Source organism: Eptatretus burgeri, chromosome 18 (assembly GCF_056783735.1).
Source record: "Eptatretus burgeri isolate ZD-2024b chromosome 18, Ebu_testis_v1, whole genome shotgun sequence".
Taxonomy (NCBI): domain Eukaryota; kingdom Metazoa; phylum Chordata; class Myxini; order Myxiniformes; family Myxinidae; genus Eptatretus; species Eptatretus burgeri.
The window spans coordinates 25,945,519-25,961,911 of record NC_140978.1 but is presented as its reverse complement, the minus strand read 5'-3'; the positions used below and the strand labels follow the sequence as shown (position 1 = coordinate 25,961,911).

General features: G+C 44.9%; 2 protein-coding genes across 6 annotated transcripts in view; one reads left to right on the top strand and one right to left on the bottom strand.

The window, feature by feature from the left end:
- The first annotated feature begins 245 nt into the window (after positions 1-245).
- Positions 246-16,393, top strand: part of RNF123 (ring finger protein 123) — a 67,644-nt gene continuing 51,496 nt past the window's right edge. For 3 of the 5 annotated variants that reach the window (XM_085863692.1, XM_085863693.1, XM_085863691.1), the window contains exons 1-14: positions 246-388; positions 2,060-2,175; positions 3,716-3,797; positions 5,262-5,344; positions 5,515-5,600; positions 5,705-5,759; positions 5,882-5,967; positions 8,760-8,846; positions 8,989-9,056; positions 11,409-11,537; positions 12,033-12,144; positions 14,252-14,335; positions 14,727-14,843; positions 15,401-15,493. In XM_085863692.1, coding sequence (XP_085719818.1) covers positions 2,112-2,175; positions 3,716-3,797; positions 5,262-5,344; positions 5,515-5,600; positions 5,705-5,759; positions 5,882-5,967; positions 8,760-8,846; positions 8,989-9,056; positions 11,409-11,537; positions 12,033-12,144; positions 14,252-14,335; positions 14,727-14,843; positions 15,401-15,493 — 1,146 coding nt within the window. In that variant the 5' untranslated portion in view covers positions 246-388; positions 2,060-2,111. Of the gene's footprint in view, positions 389-2,059; positions 2,176-3,715; positions 3,798-5,261; positions 5,345-5,514; positions 5,601-5,704; positions 5,760-5,881; positions 5,968-8,742; positions 8,847-8,988; positions 9,057-11,408; positions 11,538-11,584; positions 11,934-12,024; positions 12,145-14,251; positions 14,336-14,726; positions 14,844-15,400; positions 15,494-16,393 lie in introns of those variants that run through there. The other 2 variants (XM_085863694.1, XM_085863695.1) reach the window with 2 other exon arrangements.
- ERMARD (ER membrane associated RNA degradation) overlaps positions 14,220-16,393 on the bottom strand; it is an 82,787-nt gene continuing 80,613 nt past the window's right edge. Inside the window, exon 19 of the mRNA XM_085863700.1 lies at positions 14,220-14,356. Within this exon, the coding sequence (XP_085719826.1) occupies positions 14,347-14,356 (10 nt within the window). The 3' untranslated portion in view covers positions 14,220-14,346. The remainder of the gene's footprint in view (positions 14,357-16,393) is intronic.

Here is a 16,393-nt window from a genome sequence, read left to right as displayed (position 1 = left end):
TGTGCTCAGTCACCAAGCAGCAAGCCAGCTGTTCTTACCAAGCCAGTCGTTCCTTAACGGTTTCGAATGGAGGGCTTGCTTGAGTGCTTAAGCTGCTTAGCGAGCGCTCTACTAAAAACGTGGGTGACTGAACACACCCATGTTACCCATCAAGTGACGATTCCAGCTGATCATGTCCATGTCAGAATAGTTCGCGACATTGTGCAACAACTGATTAATAATATTAAAAATAACATTCACTGGAAGTGTTTGAGGGGTTTTTTTGAACGGCACTCACGATTAATACAAAAATAATTGGGAGATAAAGAATAGGAAATTTAAATACTGTAATGGTCGGCGTCGTTAAAAATAAGGCCACGGCGAGACAGGTTGGCCGACTGCCCAAGGTGTAAGTTCATGAAATAATGATTATTATTTTGTCTTTGTAAGTCCTTCTTCGTGTCGATATCACGTGCGAACTTAAATTTCGTGTCGGCGTTTGGTGACGGTGACGGTGCGGACAAGTGACAACACCAGCGACTCGGCGAGCACGACAGCTTCCTCATGTCACAAGAATCACTCTGCCTTTGAATACAATTTATTAATTACGTTTGTTAAGATAGGGTTGGTTCAGTGGGTTCTTGGTCGGATTCGGGATTGGTTCCGTGGTTCCTGGACCGGTTCGCCGGATCTCCAGTTTGCTGGCCTGGTCCCGGGTCCCGATTTTGTTCGCCGGGTCCCGGATCCCGATTTTGTTCGCCGGGTCCCGGATCCCGATTTTGTTCGCCGGGTCCCGGATCCCGATTTTGTTCGCCGGGTCCCGGATCCCGATTTTGTTCGCCGGGTCCCGGATCCCGATTTTGTTCGCCGGGTCCCGGATCCCGAGTTTGTTCGCCGGGTCCCGGATCCCGAGTTTGTTCGCCGGGTCCCGGATCCCGAGTTTGTTCGCCGGGTCCCGGATCCCGAGTTTGTTCGCCGGGTCCCGGATCCCGAGTTTGTTCGCCGGGTCCCGGATCCCGAGTTTGTTCGCCGGGTCCCGGATCCCGATTTTGTTCGCCGGGTCCCGGATCCCGAGTTTGTTCGCCGGGTCCCGGATCCCGAGTTTGTTCGCCGGGTCCCGGATCCCGAGTTTGTTCGCCGGGTCCCGGATCCCGAGTTTGTTCGCCGGGTCCCGGATCCCGAGTTTGTTCGCCGGGTCCCGGATCCCGATTTTGTTCGCCGGGTCCCGGATCCCGATTTTGTTCGCCAGGTCCCGGATCCCGAGTTTGTTCGCCGGGTCCCGGATCCCGAGTTTGTTCGCCGGGTCCCGGATCCCGAGTTTGTTCGCCGGGTCCCGGATCCCGAGTTTGTTCGCCGGGTCCCGGATCCCGAGTTTGTTCGCCGGGTCCCGGATCCCGAGTTTGTTCGCCGGGTCCCGGATCCCGAGTTTGTTCGCCGGGTCCCGGATCCCGAGTTTGTTCGCCGGGTCCCGGATCCCGAGTTTGTTCGCCGGGTCCCGGATCCCGAGTTTGTTCGCCGGGTCCCGAGTTTGTTCGCCGGGTCCCGGGTCCCCAGTTTGTTCGCCGGGTCCCCAGTTTGTTCGCCGGGTCCCGGATCCCGATTTTTCTTGCCGGGTCCCGGATCCCGAGTTTGCTGGCCTGGTGCTGGGTCCCGAGTTTGTTCGCCGGGTCCCGGGTCCCCAGTTTGTTCGCCGGGTCCCGGATCCCGATTTTTCTTGCCGGGTCCCGAGTTTACTCGCCTGGTCCTGGGTTTGCTCGCCGGGTCGCTGACAAACCACGTATTGCATTTCTTTCTGCGAAGCTACTTCCATATCACTTCTTGTTCGGGATAATGGATGATACTTTTGATGAAATAATAACTTGTACGGGTGCTTTTCACTTCTGATGGCCGGTATGTTTATGGTAGTGCTGATGGTACATCACTGGTATTGCACTTGTATCAATGTGATGGTGGTACTCAGATGACCATAATGCTGATTGTACCATTCACACCATGACATACATTTACTAAGCAGGCATCCTGGGTAGGATGGTTGATTCTTGTATTATTCCAAGATTCATTTTCGCCTTTTCCTCATCAGGGTGTGATCACGTCTGCTGTCGTGGAACGGGAGAAAGGAACGCAACGGAGACATGACATCCAAAGGTTCTTGGAACCAGTCACACTCCTTGGAGGCAACCGTTTCCAAATGTGATGGTGAGAGACAGTCGTACGGGTAATTCTTTGTGGGTTTTTGTGATGTTTGTGATGTACCCAACCCGTGGTGGTTTGGTGAACTATCTGTCGATGCACAAAAAGATCTCTTTCTGTGACGTGCGATGAAATGCCCACCATGTACTGTATGATGTGTGTAGTTCAGGCTCAAGAAGAAGCAAGAAGAATGATCGATACAATAATACGCTACTTCCTCTTAAACGACTCGACCAGGGACCGTAAAACCCATGTCATTACAAAGGCCTTTGTCTGCGGAGTTCCGGGAATCTCGTGAGATTGTGAAGGAAAACATGCGTTATTATTTGTTTTTAACGATGCGCGTGTATGCATCAGGAAGAAGATAATTGGTTTGGGGTCGTTTATTCGCACAATTGGGCTGCTCATGGCGACTTGAGAGTTGCAATTCCATGGGAAGATTTGCAAAATTCTGTATGTCTCGTGGGATTGTGAGTTGGACAGGCGACCATGATGGACCACGACGTGTAGGAGCTGTGCTGTCGCTGTTCGATCGCGGTTTCTTTGAAATCGCTGATGGCATGATAGGGGAGCGGAAGGAGTTAACTATATCACGGTTTTGATGAGCAATTTGGGAATACCCTTTTGCTTTTATGAGTGGGAGGTCAGACGAGGGGTGGGGGGAGAGCAAGGATTGGACAAAGTATTGGGGGGGGGAGGGTTGAATTGATGGGATTTGCATTGCGTGAATGTTCTGAGTCCCTACTTTTAATAGCATAAGCTAATATGGAGTGAACTTGTACTTTTTTGGCTTTTTTAGGTCAAACTCGTTCGTCCATCGCCGTGATGTTGTTCATGCTCACATTCTCAGTGAAATTTGCAGGCATTTCCATGTTGTAGAAAATGTTCAAAATTTCCATGAACTGTACTTTCAGACAGTGGAATTTCACTCACTCACTCACTCACTCACTCACTCACTCACTCAATCCAGGACACCAACCCCAAATGAACCAAATCAGCAATTGCAACTTATGGAGACATTTCTTTCAGATTTTTATGGGTGTGGAAGGAAAGGACAGTTGGATGAGTACATACTGTATTACATTAATGCAGACATATTGACATTTGACAACACCCCCAATTTCAAAAAAAAGTATCTCAAGATATTTAGACAACACAATCGTTACACAAAGCCCACAGATCACCCAATTCTGTTCCACCTTCCGTTTCTGCCTTTGGCTTTGTACCCCTCCATCGACAATGATTCAAGGTCCCCATCCAATTCCATTTTTAAATGTCCTTGCTGCCATCGTCTTCCCAGGAAGACCAGTCCATACATTAATTACTTTGTGTGAAATACCCTTTCCTCATTACAATCTTCACTCCCAGTATAATCAAAGGACATCTGTCATGTATGGACACTTTTGCTTTGACACACATCCATCTGTGAAGGACAGGAACCGCTTTACTTTCATACAAATGTGCTGTCGGCGATTTTAATTAATGCCGAACAAAGTATCATGGTCTGGAGCGTGGCACTGATGATATATCTGCTTATCCCTGCCAGGTGTTGCTGCGGAGCACGTCCTTAGCAACTACCTCCATTGTGTTTTCCCTGAGCCGGAACAGACCAAAATCGCCAGCTCACGGTAGGGCTTTTGTTCATATCCATTGTCCCCAGCCAACTCGCTGCTCTACTTCTCCTTCCACCTTAAGTTTTTACACCAACTGCCTGCAAAGTGAGCTCTTAACCCTCATCCTTTATTGAACACCATTGTGGACAGGCATTCCGATTCGACCTGAAGTCTAATTGAACTCGGACGAAGGGTGAAAACGTTCCTTTTATTAATGTGAGCCAGCAAAGCTACCTTTCGCAAAGAGTAGCTGCAAATGGTTCCCGATTTGTTTCTTGGAAGTCCAGGCAATGTTTGTTTTTTGTTTTTTTCATCTCGAGATTAAATTTTTATTTTAAATTGATTTATAAATTTTATTATCTTCTCAACGATTTGTGGATAATCTTGTGTACAAAATGTCTTGTTTGGCATGCTGTGGTAAGCATTCCTTCCCATCTGAGCATTTATCTCGTGATGGGATCTGAAGTTCACGTCCATTTGCAGTTTTCTCCACTGTGTGTTCTTGTTGAAGTAGTTATGTGGATGTGGATGTGGATGGGGGTGGGAGGGGGGAGATGGAGGCAGAGTGAGGGATGGATAGGTTCCCATCGTGTGCTGCCTTTTTGGCTGCTGGTTGCAACATTGGTTAGGGGCGCAGCTGTGATGCAGTGCCCCTATTACCAGTACACTGGTGCTCATTTCGCCAACCTCGGAAGGATGACAGGCTGACTCAACCCCCTCGTGTTGATTCATTGGCCAACGGGGCTCGAACTCGGGACCTTAACCGTTAAGCAAACACCAGGCTGATGGATAGGTGAGAAGAGTGGAACCTTTCCACCTCCATTTTATATGCATGCAAATATATCCATGGAGGTTTGTAATTAAATCGTTCGTTAATTTGTTCGTTCGTATGCAGCACAAGGCTGCGGGCTAACATAATCACCTGAGGCTGTACCCCTAATGCAATGCCCTCTGCTGGTTGTGGCAGGAATTTGGAATTTGGCCATCATGCTGGCGATAGCCCGCCGACTCTTCACGAAGGACACCATGGGAAGTCAGTTATGGCCATGTCATCCTCCAGACCTGGTTTTCCTTCTGTCCTCCCACCTTACTTCATAATTATGGTTTCTTCCCAGCTCGTCGCTGCATATTATGACTGTTACGTTTCATGTCATGGGGATGCATGCTGCCCCGCAGACATTTGTTTTGCGGGGATTTGTGCTGCGCTGTGGTCGTTTTTGTCTGACATTCTCATTGTACAAGTATCTTGAATGTCATCGAGTTTTTCCATCACGTCTTCCTCTCCTTGTACCTTTTCCCCACAAGATTCAGGCGTTCATTCATGAGAAAAACATTGCTGGCTGTTCTGTCTTGGTTGCGCTATGTCGCCCAATACCTTTGTTTTGTGCATTCCAAGCCACAAGTGTTTTTTTTTTATGGTCTGTATTTGTCTATCTGTATCTGTACAATATTTATCCATGGCTTGATGTTTCATTGCAGGAAAACGCTAAATTTTGAAAATCTTCCACAGCATATTTCACAGTTACTCTCCACTGGGCTTGAGAGTTCTCAATCACAGAGAGGTGCGTGGCCGAAGATGTCTCATTTCTTGAATGTATACCACAGCAAACGTTTGGGCCTGGTTGTTTAACTCTTACATAGTTTCTGGTTGCTTAATTGTGATCCTTGGTCTCTGGCTCTGTCTCTGTCTCTGTCTGTCCCTCTCTCTCCCTCTCTCTCCCTCGCTGTACAGATGGACGGCTCGGGCCATCAAGGGTGGTAATGGATCGCTCTAATGGCTTTGAAGGTCTACTCATCGTCGATGAAGATCTCTTGGGAGTGAGTGTCTGTGGGGAGAGGTGGCGTTTTGGGTCTATATGATCACTTTCATTAAATTACACCCACATTCTAATCCTGTCGAAGTAACATTGTGCTCTTCTCAGGTTATTGGTCACAGTAACTTCAGCTCCATCCGATCGTCGACTTGTGTGTATAAAGGTGTGTTGAACATAAATATATTGATGAAATCACGGCTTGTTGTTCGAATGAAAAAGGCTTGTGGTTGTGACCTCAACCTTAACCCTCATCTGAGCACGTTTTAATGTGATGACGCACCACAGGCCGCTGGATGTACGAGGTAATGCTTTCCTCTCAAGGCTTGATGCAGATTGGCTGGTGCACCCTGGAATGTCGCTTCAATCAGGAGGTAATTAATGCTGCAACGATCTTTTTTCTCTTCTCTGCTTCCCCTCCCTCAACCAACCAAGACTGGTAGTTTTATAGCTAAAATATAAGGGAATGTTCTTTTTGAACATACGAGTCCCCTTGGACCACCAGGTGGCGCCATGAATAGATACACAGCGGTAGGTGCTGCCGCTAGGCGAGTAGAAGTTTAGCAGCGTCATCATGGTTGGCGTCTCGCAACATAATATATTAGCGCGATTAAAAATCCCGTTTTTTCCTCGCATATTCATGTCTGTCAACAAACCAGTGTCAAGGTGCACAACTACAGCTCATAACCTATCCATTGAGGTGTTTTTTGGGGGCCCCCCCTGCTTTCCCGTTTTCACGCCACTGTCCACACAAAATTCATCAATCAATTCTATACAGAGTCCGGGGGACTCGATGATCAGGATTTTTTTTTCTATCACATGTACAAATTTACTCCCTGAGTTGTGTTCTCACAATGATCATTTCACGAGCCCATCGTGAGACTCAACGATGAGCAGCCATTTTTGCTTCATTCTCTTCTGCAATTTAATATATTCAGTAATTAATCAAAACATGACATTGATCGTTTATGTACTCTGCCTTGTTGTCGTAGCATTGGACCCAAATTATGCCTCGTGTTGGCTTAATGATTCGGGTGGTGGGCTTGCAATCCGAGGATCCCGAGTTCAAATCCCCCTTGGCTGTTGAATTAATACCAGGTGGGGTTGACTCGACCTGTCATCCTTCCGAGGTCGGGAAAATGAGTGCCAGCTTGCTGGTCTCCTGTGTCAGAGTGGCGACCTGTCCAGGATTGTGCCCAATAGCCAGGGAGACTGCTTTAAAAATAGGCAGCACCAACGCTCTGCACAGAGTATGGTCCCGATGGATGGACCTAAATGCTGGTTCAGTTGTTTCAACTTTCATCTGACATGCTTTTTTGGGTGTATTTGGAGTTCTGACTCTTGTATCATTAAACTCTCATCTTGTATTTTTGTATGTATGCATATATGTTCCTGAAATACAGCCAAAATGGTACACGATAGTGCAAACATTTTTGGCCCACCTTACTCACCATTCTCCTGCAGTGTGCAGTATCAAGTTTCGTTAAAATCGGGCAACGAAAAAATTATTACAAAATCAATTCAGGATTCAGTCAAGTACGCTTGGGGAGAATTTGATCTATGCAAACAACCTCAGCGGTATAGTTCGCTGGAGCTATCCTTTTTTTGTTTTTTTGAAATGATGTTTTTTATCAACCGCTGTCACAACGGGAACCCAACGGGTTCACAGGTCGTCTCGTTACTTTTAAAATGGCTACTTCATGTAACTGCCCTTTTCCTGGCTCTTAAATGCCGCATTTCTTTGAGCAAGTTCATGCCATGCCCACACTGCTCCTGCACTGTCTGCACAACAGAATTCAAAAAAGATCCCACCACATAAGCGTGCTTTTGTTGGTGCTGACATCATTGTCATAGCATCGTCACATTTTTTTCAAACGTCATCGTGCACTTTGCATGAACTTCAGTTATCAATGACCACCAGCGGGTACTATATTTTTTTTCATTTTTTGGTGATCACATGTCATACGAGAATGGAAGATTATTTGTAATACCGGCTACCACCAAAGGCAGCGCTATTTCCACCACATGTCAATTTTTGAGTTTCGGTGACATCCACGCTTGCTCCGTTATGATAAGACTAGGAGGGGTACCCGGTATTGCCTGGTGCATTATTGCTTGAGGGCCTAAAATACTCCACTCCACCCACAAAAGAATGGGGTCGGGGATCATGTAATACTACTTTTCACAGAACAACAAAGGCTTTGGCACGATAGAGCTATTTTAAAATAAAAAAATCCAAAGCAAATATAACTTTAAAAATTTTTTGGTCTGAACTCTCCCAGGCACTGACTGATGAACCTCTGAAAGTTTGATGAATATCCGTTCAGCCATCTCTGAGAAAAATGGCGACAGACACACGAACACACAAACGTCTCTCTTGTAGTATAAACTAGCAGGTGTACCCAGTGTTGCCCGGTCAATTTTTTTTTTTTGTGGGGGCCGAAAACACTTCCCTACACCCACAAAGGAATGGGGTCTGGGATCATTTAATATTCCCTTTCACACAGCCAGCAATTCCTGATGATGAAAATACTGTGTGGCGTTCAACCCTCCAGCTTTCGAGCAAATATTGCATCTCATTTTGAATTGTCTTGCAGGGTGTTTAATGCCATGATGGCATACCTAACAGCTGCAGCAGCCACTGTTGCTGTTTTTTTTTTTTAATGTTGTGCAAAAAGTTGCATCCCTCTTTAAACAATATAGTGTCTGCTATGTTGGATTTGCACTTTACCAGGAAAGGGTGCGAGATATGCAAAACGTGAGACGTGTATGATGGCAGCTGAGTATTCCAGTACATCGGGAATTACTGACGACGACCATAAAAGCCTTGCCCACACATGGATGTTGTTACACCGTGACGTTTGTGAATGTCATCTAACTGTCGACTGGGTACTGCGGCCATGATTAGGGGAACGGTGAACATGGTTCTGGCTCGACTTAGTTCCGCAATCGGCAAGACCGAACCGCTCTCGTGGAGACAAAAGATTAATTTTCCTTCCTAGATATTGTCTTCAGGCTTATTATTCCTTTCTCGGCACTCGTTTTTGAATGCATTTGATGTGCTAGATCCAGAAATTGATTTTGGTAATTGGGAAAGCGATGCCGTCTGAAAGTTTCTTGATGCCGGGCAAAATCCAAAACATTCACAGGCTTTGCACTTTACCAGGAAGGGGTCGGAGATACGCCAAACTCGTACGCATACGATGGCAGCCGAGTGCGCAAGTGGAATGTCACAACTACCAACTACGGCAAGGCATGTAGCCACTGTTTATTTCTTGTTTCTTGTTTGATTTGAAACTTATTCTTGTCGGTTTATGTACTCCTGCCCTAACTCTGAGAGAGTGTAATTTGGCAAGTTTACATTGCTCGGTGTGAGTGACTCTCCTTGTTCACAGCCTTGGGCTGCTGGTGATATAGTCACGTGCCTTTTGGACCTCGACGAAGGAACCTGCTCCTTCTTTCTGTGAGTTATGTAGGTTACTGAATGTATTGTTTTCATTGGGGTCACGTTGACGGCTGCATGAAGTGAGGTTATTTTAATGTTCTCATGAAAATATTTTTCATCCGAGCAGAGTAACCCCCCCTACGGGTGATCTTGTTCCAAGCATACAACACGTTCTTCTGACACGTATCTTTAATCTTGCAGGATGTTTAATGCCATGATGGCCTACTTAACAGCTGCAGCATTTGGCCATCGTTTTTGTCTTTTTGAAAGAATTTTTATTAATCACATGTCATACGATAAAGGAAGATGATTTGTAATACCGGCTACCACCAAAGGTGGCGCTATTTCCACCACACGTCAATTTTTGAGTTTCGGTGACATGAACGTTTGCTCCATCATAGTAAGGCTAGTCGGGGTACTGGGTCTTTATTTACCTTTAACACCGCCCAAAGGTGTTGTATAGGCAACTGACAGCTTTGTGCAAAAACCCATGAAGTTACATGCATGAAGCAAAAGCAAACGTACTGCTTATAATTCAAAACACATCACTGCACTGGAAAACGTGGGGACAGGAATACTGCACTGTAAATGGTGGAGCTTGTAATACCCTCCCCCATCTGGACGCGGTGCCACACGATACACATTTACATGGATGTGTTGCATCCCTCTTTGCTACTCTTTGAAGACTTGAAGAAGAAAGGGGGAGGGGATGATAGAGTTGGCTGATCCTGTGTAGCAAGTCTGGATGGAATCGGCCCACAACTGCAGGCGTAGTAGTGCGACAAACAAACAAACACACACACAAACTCCGGTCCGTGAATGATAGTGAGGATAAATGAAGAAAGGGGGAGGTGATTGTGAATTTAACATTCCATCTTTATTTACTTTTAACATTATTCTGAACAAACGGGAACAGGAACAATGAAGGCATGATCGGCCAAATGGCCTCATGCACCAAAGTTCCCTGTGTGTATTTGTGTAACATTAAGAACAGGAGTAAATGGGGAGGGTAGGACAGAGAGTTGGCGATGAGGGTGCATGGGATTGAGACATTGGGGAGGAAGGGAGGTGGGATTGAGGACTTGGGGTTGGCAGGAGGATTGAGGACTTGGGATTGGAAGGGGGATTGAGTACTTGGGGTTTGGGGCAGTTGAGGACTTGAAGAGGAAAGGGGAGGAGATGATAGAGTTGACTTGGGGGAGGACGGGTAGAGAGGGGACAGAGTTGGGATCGAAGGGTTTGAGGCTTTTGAGAGGGTCGTGGGGGGGGGGTTAAGGACATTGGGTTAGGAGGGGGTTTGAAGGTTTGAAGAAGAGGGAGGGAAGCACAGAGTTTGGGTGTGGTGGTGGGGGGGGGGAGTTTAGAACATTGGGTTGGGAGGGGGTTTGAAGGTTTTAAGAAGAGGGAGGGAAGCACAGAGTTTGAGTGTGGTGGTAGGGTGGGGGGGGACAGAGAGAGGTCAGAATTTGGAGAGGGGTTAAGGACGTGTGTGTGTGTGTGTGTGTGTGTGTGTGTGTGTGTGTGTGTGTGTGTGTGTGTGTGTGTGTGTGTGTGTGTGTGTGTGTGTGTGTGTGTGTGTGTGTGTGTGTGTGTGTGTGTGTGTGTGTGTGTGTGTGTGTGTGTGTGTGTGTGTGTGTGTGTGTGTGTGTGTGTGTGTGTGTGTGGACTGAGGGAGGGGGTGGTTACGAACCTGAAGTCACATTTTACATGATGCAGAATTTACATGGATCCATGACAGTCCCGTCAGGTCTTTTGTGTCCTCCTGGGTATTTTAGGTCTTCAAGGTCTTTTGGATGGTTTGGTTCCTTCGGGTCTTTAGGGGTTTTTTTCGTTCTTTTGAGTTTTCAGGGTCTTTGGTGGTGTTTTGGGGTATTTTAGCTATTTAAAGATCTTCAGGATCTTCTCTGTCTTTTAGATCTTCAGGATCTTTTGGGTCTTATTTTAAGTATTTTGGGTATTTAAAGGTCTTCAGGGTCTTTTGGATCTTTTTAAAGTACTTGGAGTCTTTGATGTCTTTGGGGTCCTCGGGGGGAGGGGGGGTTGTCTTTTGGGTCCTTTGGGAACTTTAAGTTAAGTATTTCAGGTTACAATTGTGGGTGACGTCAGATCAGCTGTTCAACCAATGGGTGAAGAGCAGATATACATACATACATACATACATAATGACATGCACTTGTTCCATCATCTATATAGATTCACATAATTTTATCACTTTTGGATATTTGATGATGATGATGATGATGATGATGATGTCCATTTCACACAAGGTTTCCTGAATTTGCGAATGCTTGCTCTAGCGGCAGTCTCAGTCTGACTGTTGAGTTAATGCTAATCGTACCTTCAGCTTTGCTCCATTGTAATGTCTCTCAGGAATGGCGTGGCACTTGGAACAGCCTTTTCAGATGTGCGTCTTGGGTCCAAAATGGCATATTTTCCTGCTGTCAGCCTGTCATTCAGAGAAAACGTCGTCTTCAACTTTGGAGGGAGACCGCTGAGATATCCTTTGCACGAAGATTCATTCTCGTTCTCTCTCCAAAGCTTTGGGATATAGTTTGGGTCTTGGCAGCCCAGATGAAGTTGTAGTTACACCAGGCAGGTAGGATGCCTGGTTGAGATTGCTGCTGTTGTCAAAACATCTGTAAGTTGAGTTCTTGAGATTAGCCAGGCTTTATATTGGCGAATACTTTGTCAGGTTTGTGCAGCCCGTACCGGTGAATAATTTGAACAAGAGCTGATGACGAAAGTGTTCTTTTGCTTCCCCCAGTTGTTATCATACCTTATTAACCTTCATTGTAACTAGTATATCATCGATTATACCCTATTGTTTGTTATCGAAGGTCAGATATGTAAAGCTAGAGCTATGCTCGTGTCTATGCATATCAAGTGTTATTGAAGGTGAGTTGTACGTAGTTTCTGATTGAATTTATAAATGATTCCGGAACTTTCAGGTTAACGTTTTACTTACGTCTCTCTTCCTTAATTCCAGCCCACATACCCTGTTGAAGGGTACCAGCCACTTCAGGATCCACCATTTGCTGATCTCCTGCAGGCCCAGAAACTTATGGGGTATCTTAAATCGGCCATGACTATGACAGTGAATCCTCATGTGAGTTAAGGTGTAACAGGATAGAGGTTATTGTAAGATAATTTCGGGTACCATCTGATAGTATCCTTGGTTAGAACAAAAAAAAAGTCTGTAGAAGGCATGGAAATAAAAGTTACAATCGTGATAGTAACTGTTATCGTTGTGTAACTCTCCTTCGAATCACTGTGTGGACACCACGTTTCAAACTTGTTGAAGGTTTGTCACGAAATAATCAAATTAATGTTGATCGGTCAGACTGGTTCCATGTTATCCCGATTGGGAGTTTGTGTATTATATGTGCAGTAAATATAATAGATAACTGCAATTTATTTGACGGTATGTCGGCTGAACTTCACCCGAGCCATCCCTTGCTGCCACGTATCCTTTCGACTGGAAATTCTGAGTAGGGATGTGCAAAAGCTTAATCTTTGTTTTCCTCGTTTGTTTTTTAATGAAATTGTTTTGGTTTGTTTTAAGTAATTTTGACACAACTACCCTGTAAAAACACGTTTACTGAAATATCGGGTTTCATTTTAATACACTCTCCAGCATTAACAAACAAACACGTGATTGTTGTTGATGCGATTTATTGATGATATCATGGGATACAGGTGAGATGCAAACTTCTGACATAGATAATGCTGCAATCTCAATATGGGGTATTTCCACCTCTCCAGCAATCGACGCATTGCCCCATCGTCTTATTGACCGTATGAGAACTCAAATCCGAGTCTGGGGAATGGCATTCCATGTCCGAATCTGTTCCTCTTCGACCTCGTTGAGGGCCTGTAGCTTTCTGGGCAAGGATTGAATGTGGCGATCAATGAAGTAGCGCACCCTGATGTTCAACTGCATTTATATCTTGTGAGATGGCAGGCCTGCATGTCATGTCATGACATTAACGTTGGTGTTGACAAGAACATTCCTTGTCAAATGGCCCTGTGAACAGAAGCATTATCGTGCATAAAGATGATTCCTGGACTATCTTGTTGAAGGGTATGCAACACATGTTGCTGTAAGATCTCAATGTATTGATATATGCATCAGATTGTTATTGTTCTGGATCAGATCGATGCGAAAGGTTTCAGCAATACCACCCCACATGACACTTTCACACACCCATCGAAAATTTGTGGCTTCCTGGACACAAATGGGACATATCGCTCATTGCATATTTGGTCGACCCGGACATGGCTATAATGCCTCTTAAAAAGAAACCAGGATTAGTCACTGAGCATAACACTTGCTCGTTGCCTCAGTCTCCATCGGATGTGCTGAGTTGACCACTGCAAGCGTCGTCCTAGTCAAATCTTGAATGCTGAACAGGATGATGAGCATGGATCCCTGCATTCGGAGGCTCCTCGAGAAAGTGTTGACACTTATCCTGTGAGGTCCAGGGAGCATGTTTGCTGTACTCTGGGCAATTTGAAACCAATTGCGTAGATGGATCGTGCAAATGTATCGATTTCGGTTTTGAGTGGGAGTAGTTATCCTGGGATTTTCACTTACTGGCATAACTCTTGTTGATCCAGTCACTTGATAACATCTTCTGAGGTCATAAACAGTTCCTCTCCTCGCATTAAAGAGCCTTGCAACACGGCTAATAGAAGATCCTGCTTGAAGGTGTCCAATTATTTGATTCCTCATTTTATGACAGAAATGACATTGCATTTGGTTATTAAATAATGTAATCGGTGTGTTTTTTTTGGATGATCCACATGCTACTGTTTTGACTTTGCTCAGAATGCCTTATGACACATCGAAAAACCAAAGGGTGCATAAGTTGCACATGCTGAACGATTATTGCACGAGGCAATTACATTCCGTGGAAACTTGCAGTCAGGTGTTCTGCACATCCCTCGTGCCAAAAAGGAACTTGGAATGAACAATTACATCAGTCCTTCAACAATTGCATAATGAATTCCACATGTTTGGGTGTTTTTCTTTTTATAATGGCAGAGAGTGCATTTATCTTCCTTGACAAATCGTGGTTGAACTCGATTTGATGAGTTATTTCTTTATTTCTTTCTGACTGCCAGTGTAAGGTAGTTATTCAATATTCCACCAACATTTGCACCTCACGCTGTTACTCATCACTCCTGCTGCCCTGTATTCCTGCATCCCTCAGGAGGTCAGGTCAGTTCCAGTCCGTGGTGACGTAAATGTCTTCCTTGCCATCTCGCACATCTTTGCACATCTTACGCCTTTGCTGGTAAAATATCTTCAATATTGGCTGCAATACACATGGTTTTGTTGATTAATTGAACCGAATGCTTTGAAACATTATTTGAAAGAATGTGGAGTTAAAGGGGGGGGAGGGGTGGGTGCGGTGTGTGAAAGAGGTGGGTTTAAAATTTTGGGGAAATCTCAGAAATTGATGCAAAGGTTTGGTGAAAATGCAGGTTGTCCTTAAAAGAGTGATGCAAACAGAAACCTGCAACAATATGCACCTCTGGTACAAACAGTCTAACTACTACGACAATTACAGCAAATGCAGAAATTGGCACAAGCCAATGTGCTCTCGTATTGTGTAACCATTCTGTGTGCATGCCATCTCTCGCCCCTGCCCGCACCTGCCTCTTGCCTTGTTGCCCATTCCTCAGGTCCACTCTTACTTGGTAGACGCCGTGCTGCTCAGATTCTTGCTGACAGCCAATGCTGAGCCTGAGAGTTCCGTTTTAATTCCGTACTTTCTGGACCTTGCTTGGGTACTAATGGAGGTAAGTAAGTAATGTTTGGGACACTTGTTACCATGTCAAAGGAATGATTACAAGTTTGAGAAGCACCGTTGCAGCTTCATGATTTATATTGCCTTTCAGTCCACGGCAGAAATTTTGGATCAGAAAAGATATTTTCGAGCCAAACGTATCCTCGATCCATGCAAGGAATTTAGACGTTGGTATAGGTAACAGCCCAGAGGCCTCCTCTTTGCAAAAATGCCTCGCACTCTAATTCTAATTGATGCTGAATGCATTGGTCAGTGTTTGACGTCTATGTCATACGACCAAATTATTTTTCCAGTTGCCCTTTAACGTCTACTGTTGCAACCAGGCAAAACAGCCGGTTTAACTTGCTGGGATTAATAACATAATAAACTTGATAACAAGGGATTGCATACTTGATTAGAATGCAGTCTCCTTGATCTGCACCTGATGCTTTAGTCCCGATTACATCAGGAATGGAATGCAAAACCTGAATCGAAGATTATGTTTGGGTTACATGTACGGTTTGTAAGGTAGTTTTGAAAACAGCTTTTAAATATATCTGTGTGCTCCAGGATTTTGAAGTGGAAAATTCCCTCAAGCAGCTCATGATGTCATTACTGCGGGAATTTCGTTTCTCACCGCTTTCCCCAGACATGGGTGAGCAGGTGAGTTCGATCATGCCCACTTGTTGATTTTGTTTGTTTCGTCTGCTTGTCCAAAATGAAAATGACCTAAAACAGCCAGCCATCAGAGTAAACCCAAAATTACAATTTTCTTACTGAAATATTGTCATCAGAATTGCTTTGTACAATCTAATCCTTATGGGAAGCTTCACATCTAAGATGTCAAGTTGCATAACAGTTATTTCATGGCTTTTGTAAATTAATCCATGACTTGCATTTTGCTTCTTACATTTATCGTGTCATTGAAAAGTGCACCGTATGTATGTTTGCACACTCAAAATTAGATGAAAAATCCTACCACCACTACTTCGTCTTCGTTTTCGTCCATCTTCTTCCAAATTATTCCCACCTTTTTGTTGGGTTGGCCAGGGAACAATTTTTTGGCCCAGGTCTTTCATGAACCAGCTGGCCAGGCCAGCCATTAGGCCGATTTGTGATTTGGGCATTGAATTTTTACTTTGTTCAAGTTGCCAACGAAAACACCTTCTCTTCGCAAAAGACTTGTTGGGATATTTAACGTTCACCTGTCATCTGATGCAGGCAGACGGGACACACATTGTTGAATCGCCCTGCCGGTGAAACACCAGGATGACAGTTTATAGCTGTGTGGGGATTCAAACTCACACTCGACAGCCCAAAGGTGAATGTGCATACCTCTAGGCTAGGTTATCCTGACAGCCCCCAAAATTATATTGTAAGGATCGGCATAATTCAAGCTTAGTATGTAACAAACTGAGAGCTACTGGGTTTGTTTTACGTGTTTAGTTAATAAGCATATCGTGTGTGAGGTCACACTGACACACAATTCCATGCTCAGTTCCAGCAAGCACTGTAATCACATGACTCGCACATAAACATGGAAATCGTCTTTATTTGTGCAGA